Source organism: Pyxicephalus adspersus, chromosome 8 (genome assembly GCF_032062135.1).
Source record: "Pyxicephalus adspersus chromosome 8, UCB_Pads_2.0, whole genome shotgun sequence".
Classification (NCBI taxonomy): domain Eukaryota; kingdom Metazoa; phylum Chordata; class Amphibia; order Anura; family Pyxicephalidae; genus Pyxicephalus; species Pyxicephalus adspersus.
The window spans coordinates 35,258,954-35,271,390 of record NC_092865.1 but is presented as its reverse complement, the minus strand read 5'-3'; the positions used below and the strand labels follow the sequence as shown (position 1 = coordinate 35,271,390).

General features: G+C 34.8%; 1 protein-coding gene across 1 annotated transcript in view; it reads left to right on the top strand.

Moving 5' to 3' along the window:
* The window catches only part of COL11A1 (collagen type XI alpha 1 chain), a gene marked incomplete in the record, with an annotated part of 137,389 nt that overhangs the window by 60,612 nt on the left and 64,340 nt on the right, over window positions 1-12,437 (top strand). The window contains 8 exon segments of the mRNA XM_072420016.1: window positions 2,041-2,094; window positions 2,204-2,257; window positions 2,814-2,867; window positions 3,369-3,422; window positions 4,877-4,930; window positions 7,006-7,050; window positions 10,506-10,559; window positions 11,397-11,441. Of these exon segments, the coding sequence (XP_072276117.1) occupies window positions 2,041-2,094; window positions 2,204-2,257; window positions 2,814-2,867; window positions 3,369-3,422; window positions 4,877-4,930; window positions 7,006-7,050; window positions 10,506-10,559; window positions 11,397-11,441 (414 nt within the window).

The following is a 12,437-nucleotide window of genomic DNA, read 5'->3' as shown; positions in this document are numbered from 1 at the left end:
GAAGCTTCAGTAACAGCATTATTTTGGAAACAATGCGACTGTGCATTGAATAGTGCTTTTAGTTTCAAGCACAGTTAAAAGTTTCCAATTTATATCTATATTAGAAAAATATTATACAGAGTTTATAAATATTTAACACATACTGTTTCTAGCAAATTGAGGAAATTTTTATCGCTGTCCATTACCACATAGTGGATTTTTTGACTATAAGAAGAGTCTGAATCACTGTGTTTGATAACAGAAAGTAATGGTTAAAGGAAAGAGAAACAGCAGCAAACTAAATGTGGATATTAGATTAGATTGTAGCTAATATTTTGTATTACATTCGACAAAGAGAAGAATGATTATCCAAATTATTGTGGACAATAGCTTGCTGTTTTCTTTTTCATTTAAACAAAAAAATAGTTTACTATGTTTAATTAAAGGAACAAAAAGAGAAGCAAACAGTGCAACCAAATCACATTGTTGACACACGTTTTATTACCTGTTTCTAATAGATTCTGGCAAAATGAAACAATATAGCTAGGTTTATATTAGTATTAAAGTGGGCCTCTCCACAGACATTTTCAACACTTGCCAAGTGCCCAACAAGAGGTGTCAGCAAAGATTTTTCTTTAGTAAATTAGACTTGCACAATTTACACAAACCTTTGATCAGCCGACAGACCATCATACAATTGCCAAGATTGTCTGGATTACTCAATTGCTTGATTCCCCATAGATCAGGACTAACTGAATCATAGCAATTCCTCTCCTTCTGTTATTTCATTTGGCTGTATAGTAGGAGCCCTTACTATTAGAATAGATCACTAAAATCAGACCATAATCAGACAGTCACATAAAATATAGGACAGTCTGAAAAGGCATGAAGAATTATATTAACTATTCCAACACAAGCATTTATATGTCAGTGCCCACTGACACTGACATAGGGATGTACACATTTTATTTATTAATATTTTTTCCTGAAGCTTGTGTGACGGTCACCATATTTCCTTACATTCTCAGGATGCAATAACTCTGTGGCCCTAAAAGTAAGCTCCTAAACCTCAATGCAGTTCTTTATTATTGTCAGATAAGTTGATTTTAGCTAACAGGATTTTCTGCCCATAGCATGTGTAAATAACAGCCTCCCAACATTTCTGCATCCACTTTTCTTTCACTGCACCTAAAAGACACAATTCATGCTACCATATTTAAAATATATAATTAACTCTAGCCATGTAGATGTGAATGGACTATCACATTTTTTTCCTTTTACATTAGTTTTTTTTTACAGTAAATGCTTTGGTCTGTGTAGACAAAGGATGCTTCTGCAAAAGCATGCCCAAATAGACCTCATGTATTCATATTTGAGTGCCTTTAGGCCGCACAGGATAAAATCCAGATGCAATGCTCCTTTTGAGTTAAAGGCAGATGTCAAGTCCATGTAGACACAGAACAATGTGCTACTTCTGTTACCGCAGCTGCAAATGTCTGTCTATATCCCCTTAGGGATTGTATTCTATAGTCTTCTCATGTATTGTACTAGATATGGCCAAACCAAATGTAACAAGAGATCATTTTTTAGAGGTGCTTTGTACATGTAGTATTTTATAAAAAGGTAAGACTGTCCCATCTTTTATAGATCTTTTAAATGCTGATTTTAGTGTTTACTATAGTAATGCTGACATGCTCAGTGGTACTGCTTCAGAAACAAAAATGAAGTAAGGACATGTAGTCAGGGATCTTGACCTTGGCTTATAAATAAACCACCAAGGCATTGTGTACATTACATTTTAAACATCTTTATGCAGTAAATAAGAACACCTGTCTGTGTAATAGAAAACAACAGTCAATAATTAGCTCACTCAGGTAGGTAGTGAATGTAAGAGAGAGATCTTCCCATATTGTCAGGCAATTGGAAGAGAATCTCAACCCCTCCTAACCAGTTTTTGATTTTAACAGAATATGTTTGTATCAGACTGCAAATCTTGTCATATATGAATATGCAAAAAAAGTTAGCTATACATGTCTTTTTTTTTTCTTTCTTTCATCATAGGGAGGTCCAGGTGCTCCAGGTATTAAAGGAGAAGCAGGAGACTCAGGTCCCCAGGTAAGTTATTTTTGTTTCCTAATTTTATTTATTTATTTTTAGATATTGTTTGCATATGCTTCTTATATATACAGTATACATATACATCTTTACCTCTTTTATTCCTCAGGGTCCAAGAGGAATTCAGGGACCACCCGGCCCAATGGGAAAATCTGGCAAAAGAGTAAGTGAGAATTGCCCTAACTTTCTCATTAATATGTAATCTCAAATCTGTAATCATTTCCATTTCTTCCCTATAGTAATGTAAATTGTAATGAGCAAAAGGAGAGTAGTTTTTTGTCAAGTCCTTTTTTAGGAAATCTGAGTTACCATGATACATTATGGCTAACATAATAGATTTTAAATCCAAATTTTCAGAACATGTAGATTATGTCTTTGTAATCAGCAACAAACCTGAAAAGTACTTCAACTTGTACTAATATTACTTTACCTTCTTTTCTTTTTTGCTTTGATTGAATACTAACAAGGTACAACATTCTGCAAGGCTGTATTTTATACCTTAATTATAGCAGAATGTAAAAAAAAGAAAAACATACAGCAGCGTTTTCTTAGTTTAGCTTTCAGTGTCATAAATATCCTAATTATAGCTGATTAAGTGCACATTTTCTCTTTTCTTCCTTCATTAGGAATCAGCAAGCTTCTGGTTCAGATATTAGTAATGATTTACTATACAAAGCATATAGGTTTTCTAACTAATAATATGACATGTCTAATTTCAGGGACGTCCTGGAGCTGATGGGGCACGTGGAATGCCTGGAGAACCTGGTGCAAAGGTAAAGTGTTCATTATTTTCTTCATGTATGTAAGAAAAAAAAAATTGCTTTTCCGATTTTTATTTTTTTTAATTTAATTTTTATTTATACATTCCAAGGTTTATACATTTAAAGCATACTTATGATGCAATGGTTACATTTGTATGTATACATTATACTTATATAACAATTGTATTGTAATTAAACGTATACAATATCCAGGGTATCTAATTTTCATTTTTACTTTATAAGATGTTCAAAGGTATATGAAAGAGAGGAGAAAAAGAAAACTTTGTAGCTAAAGAAGGGGGGGATGGAGGGTTTGCGTACAAAACGAGACTGCATTACTTCAACTGTTTCACTGCAGATCTGATATTTATATGGTAGGTCCTAAGTTTCATGTTTTATTTTAACTGGACACATAGAGTGATTTAGTTCAGACCAGTAAGAGGGTAAATATGCATATGAGATACAAATATTTCTTATCAATAACAATGCCTCAATATTGTACTTGTTTTACAGGGTGATAGAGGCTTTGACGGTCTTCCAGGTCTTCCTGGTGAGAAAGGGCACAGGGTAAGTCAATACTTGAGTCTTAAAGAAACTATTTTTCCTATCCTTAGAAGCAATTGTTTATACCAATGTGGATCCAGCAGAGGGTGCTCTCTGCTTTGTTCTTTTTCTGCAGATTACAATGATATATTTTGGCTTGCAATATCTAAAACTCGAGAAACAAACAAAAAACCTGCCTAACTGTTCTTTAAAACATTGCTAACAAATACACCAGTCGCTCAAATACACCAATCAATACTATTTTTTTTTGGATAAAAGACAACATATACACATATATTTTGAACTATAGTAATGGGGAAATGTGAGTTCCTGTTAACAAAAATACAGATTTAAAAGGTTAAGATTAAAGGTTAGGTTTAAATATGTGATTAAAGGGATATCATACCTTCCCTATTAGGCACATTAAATCTTATTAAATAAAAACAAGATTTGACATTTGTGACCGGCTTCTAAAAATGCTGGTTACCTGGCTTTCTTGTTGATTTCATAGCTTCAAAACTAGAATTTGTAACATTTATAAAGATCTGGAAAGCTGGAGCAAAGTAAAATGTCCATTTTGCATTCTGATTCTGAATAAGTTTTAAAGCAATAGAATCATCATGATATATAATTTTTAGAAAGCAAAGTAAGCAATGGCACAGTTCATGTTTTATTCATGACAGGTTTCCTTTATATAAGGTAAATAAATCAGAAGATCTTTTTCTGAACCAAAAGATTTTTGACAAAACTTTTACCTCCTAGACAAAGCATTTTACTGATGTTCAGATGCTAGCTGCAATAAACTTAAAAGACAGCTGTGGATACATTGGTCAGTAGATATCCATATACAATAGTATAGTATAATATATTGTTCTGGCAATGTCAAATCTGTTGTTCCAAATTATGATGACTGCACAACACTGCCTCACTTAACAACACACACTGATAAATGCAATTATGTGACAATTATATTAGTATTAGGTATACTATTTAGGAAATAATTTTACCATTTATTAAATAATCTTACCATAAAATTATGCCACAGCCATCTGACAGCTACACAGATATTCATGTTTTTGTTCTATGCATTTCTGCGTATTCAGCAGACACCCTAAATCAGGGATTCTTAACTTTTTGATGACTCCAGACCCCGATTGGATTGTCCATACTCCCTTTACTTGACTGTCAAAGTAATCAACACCATTCCTTGCCATTAGTTGCCAGTATGACTTCCAAATATGTCAACAGCTTGAATTTACTGTACTTTATTTGATTTATTTGCCCAGAGTATATTCTTGTTCATTGTGATTCTGCTGATGTCAGCAGAATTGGGTGATCATCATCTTATGTCCTTGGTTCCTTTTGGGAGTAAACATAAAGCAAAAACCTAAGAAAGTTTGCTTTACTTAGCTTTGTATGTTTTTATTTATTCTATTATGGTTACTGAGGAGTTTTTCTGTATTTTTTTTGTTTTATAGGGTGACAAAGGTCCTCAAGGACCACCTGGCCCACCTGGTGAAGATGGAGACAGGGTAAAACAATTTAACCATTACTTTTATCTATTTAACTATCCATTTTTGTTCAGGCAGCTTGTTTTAATAATTTCATCAGCGCAGCAATCAACTCTGTCAGTACTAACACTCTTCCTTTTCATTCCATAAGCCCTCAGCCATCAATAATATGTTGATATTATATCAAATGTCTTTATAGTTTTCTGGTCGCATTGCCTTTTTATGGCAGGACCTAGGTATGAGAAATAACTGTTGAATGTTTCAAAGAAGAAGTTGAGCTAGGTATTTCATGAGCTAGCTATTGTGTAATGATACATTGTTAGGGTATCATAAACTTATAAAGTATGGCAGCTGTCACCACAGGAAGTACAGGGAGACATATAGAGAAGCAAGTCAAGGACAGCACCTGCTATGACCAATAAAGACAAGCTGAAAGAAGCAAATGCCTAGTAAGCATAGTTACAAAGTTTATGTTGGTTTAAAAAAGAATGATATCCGTCAAGTGCACCCACACATATCTCTAACAGTTTTGGTTCAGGCAAAGTAAGAAATATACAAGTCGTTTCTCAGTACAATTATCAGCCAGTTCTGTAGTTTTTTCTTTTGCACAGTAACACCCCCTTTCACTGATCACTCATTTAAATCCGTCAACATAAGTACTCTAGATCTATTACAGTCTGTTTGCATCTAAAATGTTTGCATCCAAAGTAGGCACATATCATAACTTCAGTTCATTATGGTATGTGAAAACAAATTAACATAGTTAACTACTTAAGCAGAGATTTGAATTTCTGTTCCTTTCAGTAACCACTAAGGAGACAGGCTGAACAATAACAAATCTAAGCGCACTTGATGTAAAAAGATTGTTAACAATACTGTGTAAAGTGTTCTATTTGATATAGTAAAGGGGCTGTTTAAGTCCACAATATTGTTTATGGCGTCAAATATCAGGCTAAACATTAGCTTTTCTACATTTATAAGGAAACCATATCAAACTGTTACTCAGTAGCATTTAGTTTTCTGGGTCTTTCTTTCATTTATTCAGTAATGCCTTTAATTCAAGTGAACCCATACAATATGCTAAATACTTAATTATTATGCTAAAGTAGGAAAGATGGTCCAGAAAAATGACACACATTAAAATAAATGAGCTATTTATGAAGACAAGAGTATTTGTTGCAAAATAAATATTAAAGCTTCTATATCTTTACATATTTATTATACAGCATATAAAAGACCATGTATTACTGGTTAAACGTTTTGCAACAATTATTTTTGTATAAGACTGAGTTGTTAACCCTATGCCCAACCACAGGAACCAGTGTATACTTTTTTGTGTGGGTAAGATACCAAAGCTAATGCTAATATAGTGATCAGGGTGATTTAGGTATGTAATTATAAAGCATTTTTCTAATGTTTATCTATATTCAAACATTAGTGAGAAGAATATCACCAACCAACATTTCTGGCCTATTTCTAAACATTAGCTGATAATGAAGACAAGTAGGTCACCATTACCAAACATTTTTGTTTGAACATAAAAGTAACTAACTTGCCACAAATAAAATAAAAGCTACTGTCCATTACTTTAAAGCCAAGGCAAAGATCACATGGGCTTTGCCCACCAAGATGTTTCAGGTAATAAAAAATCACCTGGCTTATTGATTCCAATCTGACAGATCCTATCTCGTGGGCCTACAATGAAATATGAGCAGGAAATAATTAGCATGGTACAGAACCTCAGAAATGTGGCTGCCCTCATACACATTTATAATTACGTCTAATTATAAACTAAATACAAAAAGATTTTAAATATCCAACCATAGACATTTTTAAATAGCCAACATAGTAATTCAGGCTCCAAGTATACCTATACTGATACCAATATGTAATCTATTCCCATCCAGCCAGCACATTAACATTAGTTCCTAGAAGGCTTGCTTCTTAAATTAGCCTTTTCTATTCATCTTGAAAAAGGTTATATACTACTACAAATATTTTACAGTTTGACAAACACAGGCATTCATCGCTTGTCTTGCTTTTACGTGCTGTGTGTTTAAATAACAGTAAAAACAGCTTTTTCTTTTGTGTACCAGGGAGAAGATGGAGAGGTTGGACCCAGAGGGCTGCCCGGTGAACCTGTGAGTGACACATTAATCTGTTGTACATAGAACTTTCACTTTATATCTTTACATTTTCCAAACTAACTTTGTGTAACATGTAGCTGTGTTTCTGATGGGGGCGATCATTAAAACCTCCACTGTAACCCTTACATTTTCCTCGGGCTCATTATTATCCTTACGACAGCAGTACGAAGAACAATGAAAATGTGTGATATACTTGCCGATATTAACCAATCAGGTTCAAGGAACAATTCTAGTTAAAAATGAAAATTACCATAAGAACTACCTCTTCCAATGTTCCATACAATGTTGCTATGAATTATTTCAAAATCCACAGCTAAGTTCTAAAGAAGTGTATAGTGCCATTGTATTTCTGTAGCTCCACCAATGAAAGCCTAATCTCTCATTCAGTAATTCACCTTCTGTCCTTGACCAATCACAGCATACCTTGTAATCTGTAAATGCCCAGTGGTTGGATAGGGAGAGAAGGGGTGTACAAAACACTGCACCATGTCACTGAGAGCTGCTATTCTCTCTGTGTTTTTGCTGAAAGTACATTGGAGCTGTACTGTCCACTATCAACTGTGCTCAACAATAGAGACAACGGGTCTGATTTATTAAAGCTCCCCAAAGCTGGAGAGGATACACTTTCATCAGTGAAGCTGGGTGATACAGCAAACCAAGAATGGATCAGGTTCAGGGTTAAAACATTTGCTGGCAAATAACAATTGACTTTGAAGAAATCCGTTCCAGGTTTGCTAAATCACCCAGCTACACTGATGAAAGTGTATCTTCCCCAGCTTTGAAGTGATTTAATAAATCATTCCCAGTGATAATAATAGCATTAGCAGGTAACTTTAAAAAGTAACTCTATTTTATGCATTTTTTATTTTTAGCTGAAGTTGTTCTTTGACTTTGATTTGGTTTAAAATACGCAGGATGATTAAAGATAACTTTTGGTTGACGGTTAGGGGTTACAGTTCTTGTACATTGTTTTTTCTTTATTTATAGATAAGCCTATTTGTTAAACCTAGATAAATTCACCTCCTCTGTCACTGTCTGTTTCTATCTGTCATTTGCAATGCCTATTTAATGTACAACGCTGCGTAATATGTTAGAGCTATATAAATACAATGTATTAACAATATTAATAATTAGATATTACTGTAATACAGTGGTCCCCAATCTTAAATACACGGACTCCAGACTGCCTATGCGCAGGAACTGTGTGTCCCAAAGAGGAAATAACTTGTGATGTCATGATGCCAGAACCTGCCCTCCCTCCCATCAGGAGTCTGAGCCTGGGATGGAAGAGGCGGTGGGTTGTGTCCAAAGACACAACCAGCCCACCGCCCTGAGCCTGTGCTGCGTACTGGAGACGTGGTCTGCAGATCAGGCTGGTGGAGCCCCCCAAACGAGGTTCTCCTCCTGGGGGTTGGGGACCCCTGCTGTAATAGATGAAATAAGACTAGGAATAAGATGTTTGAGTTTGTAATGATTTAAAAGAAATGATGGAATATTGGTTAATTGTTACTTTTCATACAACATCATCATAGTGTTAATGATTTTATAAAGTTACTCCATCACTAAAGGGTAATGGATACACATGAATAAAACACTATTCTTGGGTCATAGGATGAGTGATGTCAGAAAGAAAATTATTTTAACAACCTAGAGCTCCAGCGTGATACAACAGTGATCTTTACAGTGATCTAGCAGACCAACGTGTTTAGGTTACAGCTCTAAAGAATGCATTTTTTGGTCTGTTTTACAGTAGTTTTGGAAACAACTGTTTTTTGTGGGCTAGTTAATTAAAACCAAACCATTCAATATAAATTTCCTCTATGTAGCTGTTTTAATAATCATATACAATATATCATCAAAAACAAATAAAAAAATAAAAAATCCCAGAGAAAAAAAAACTGTATGCTTTTTCAGGCTCATGAGTCAGAAGTAAATTTACATCCAGGTAACTACAGAAAAAGCATTGTACCCCCTATATTCCTGTTGTAAAGGTATAAAAAAAAAAACATGAGGGTTAATAAAAAAGGACATTCTACATCTAGCTAACATTTACCAGCAGATGGGTGAAATGCAGAATTACAATTAGCTGACTCCACCTGTTTAGATTTTAGCATACCTCCATGATTTTTTATGAGCTGCAAATAAGTTTGTTCTATATGTTTGGCTGAGATCCACAATAGAAAACGTTTTTTAATGCTAATGTGGATTTTGGTAAGTTATCCAAAGCACCTCATCATCTGAAAAAAAAATCTGTGGTTTTCCAAATATTCTCACAGGTATATTTTCATCATATGACAGCGAATGACAGCGGTTGCTTTTATATCTTCCGATCTGCTTCAGAGACCTGACAGTACAATTATTAAAAACATTTTAAGCTTTTGCAGACAGCTAGATACTTTCAATAAGTATATCAAAGCTTTCCTGACAAGCTGATCAAAAAATGTTGGGTCTAGTCACTTATGTTGACTGAGAACGCTCATGGTTTTTAGCATGTAACACAGTTAAAGATACCAGTGAGGGCTGAGAAATGCATATTCTGTGAACTAGGACCCAATATTAGGGCCTCATTTTCTTGTATTAGGATCCATCTCTTAGGCTCCCTGAATAATGGCAGCCCTCAATAAAACCTGCATTCTGCAGAGAAAAATGATGTTTGCAAGCTTAGATATTGTTAAAGGGAAAAACATGCAAATAAGTGATTACATTTTTCATAAAACAAGGATATTTTGATTTACAATGAAAAAAAAAAAGATTAGGGTATACATTCTCCGATGAGAAAGACTATCATTGCCTTCTAAAAATTGTGTTAAGCTGCGTACACACATGCAATATTTGTCGTTGGAAAGGATCTTTCACGATCCTTTCCAACGACAAAGGACCACACGATGCATGAACGATGCTGTACATACAGCACCATTCATGCTCTATGGAGAGGGGAGGGGGAGAGCGACGGAGCGGCACCCTGCTGCGCGCTCTCCCCCTTCCCTTTCATTAGGATCTCTCGTCGTTCATCGTTCGTGGATCCGCCAGGACGGATCCACGGACGATGAACGACACCGACTGTACACATGCCAGATTCTCGCCCGATATCTGGCCGATGCTGATTATCGGGCGAGAAAAATCTGACGTGTGTACGTAGCTTTAGTCTGACTGTCGGAAATCAAAGACTGCATGCAGATTAGGAAAGTACAGTAAAACAGAAGTTCTAATCTTCAGGCCTGTGCTTCAGATAGTGATGAAGACATTCAAAAATTGCTACAGCCTAGACAACAAAAAGTTATCAATGGCAGCCAATATATTTTGATAGTATGGGGTTCCTTTAAGGAATATCTAGTAAGAGCCTGACTTTAGAACAAGACCAAAGTTATCCCTAAGATGGAGTGTGCAAAACTGATTATATTTAATGTATTTGTGAAAACAGTAACTGAATATGACTTTCTTTCTTTCAGGGTGAACGAGGATTGTTGGGTCCAAGAGGTTCCCCTGGCCCTCCAGGACAGCCTGTACGTATATGAACAATAACATGGTGTTTAAATAAAAAATTTTTAATTCATGGAGTATGTGTGGATGAGGTCAGAAATACAGTTATCACTTGTTTTGAAACATAAAAAGCAAATGATAGGAGCAAATAAGGGGTGATATCAAAGTTAGCTTTGAGGTCCATGATAGCACCCTATACAGTTAGAAGCAAATTTAGGAGCAGTTTGATAATGATGAAGAGAGCATAAATAATTCAGCTTTGATGTGCTTTAATTGAACCTGAAGTCTGCATGTTGGTCTGCCTCACAAGAGCCAGCTCTAAACCTGTTCTACCCCTAATCTATGTAGTTTCACAGACTTTCAATCACTCTCATTTAAACAAGATGTCAGCACTGTTCACTTCAAGGATCAAAGCACAAAAAAATGAAGAATTCACAATATACTGCATGCAGGAGTCATTAAATTTAGCATTTTAAGGTTTATTATCATTTGTTTAGGTTTTAGGTGGGGATTGACTAACCTTTTACATAGGAGAAACCAGGAGTAACTTGATGAGTAATATGCAGAGAAGACTGCCTTCTGTAACAGTGAGGAAAAAGGTGTATGGGTGACAATTGGGTTCAGTTACAATACGTTTTAAAAGATTGGTCTGATGACATGCTATTTTACGGATAGAAAGTATGGGGATATCTCTCCAAAATAGACACAGAGGGCAGTAATAGGATGTTAAACACCTTTTATACTATATTGAAACTAAAAAACAAATCTGCCTGAAGGTTAAGTTTATAGGAAGGAAAGGTAACTGAATTTCAATGCAGGTAAACTGTGCTGTTACAAATGGTGTATTTTTTGTTCATTAGGGTGTTGCTGGTGTAGATGGACCCCAGGGCCCCAAAGGTAACTTGGTAAGTATCTGTTTTGTATTTTCTTCTAAATACACAAGACAACTACCATCTTTGTAATAAAACAGATTGTATATTAGTGATTGTCTAGACAGATGGATCAAGGTAGTTTAATAGGTTTATTCTTGATTAACATTTCTAACATAATCCTTGCCACAGTTTATATCACTTCAATATAAAATGAAAGTATGCAGAAGCATAGGTTGATGTGACAAGTTCATTGTAGTTTAAGTACTTATAGACAAAAGAATCATATTGCCAACAAGCTATAGTACAGCTTAAGAGCCTCTACTGTGGGTGTAAGCAGGTTCAATAATAAAATATCTATTTACATTACCTGTATGCGTTGTAAACAATTAACGCTTTTTAAAGGGGACTGGGTTCTTTTAAATAAACAATATTTCTGATATATCAGTAAATGAATACTTTTTCGAAAATATAACCTTTTTCTGCATTTTTTCCTGTTTTTAATAATGGTCATCATTGTCCAGACTAGTTTAAACATTGTCTAGAAGCCTGTATGCAGTCTTCACTTTAAAGTATAAAGTTGCTGCAAAACTAGGATTTGCTGAAAAAAGGCAGCCCCGCATGAGTATAGCTGTTCCTGTGCATTACTTGTATTATGTGATTACATTTTTTTTCCTTGGATTGAGTATGCAGGAACATTTTTGTACCTCTTTAGTAAATCAACACAACTAAATTTTACCATTGGGTAGAGGGAATGCATTATTTGTTTTTCTTAGTCGTCCTGGACTGCAGTCACTGTGCAGACCATAGACAGAAAATAATTGAATGATTGAATGTTAACACTGGAAAAGGAGGCAAATATTGACAGGCATTGAAGGTATATTTGCAAATTCCTATAACTGGATATAATGAACAGGCAAATATGTTTTAAAAGTACAATTATTCTTTAAACTACACTATTACATCAATCTAGCTTTTTAGTATTAGTATGATATACTACACATTTAGTATGATATACTACACATTCTTCAA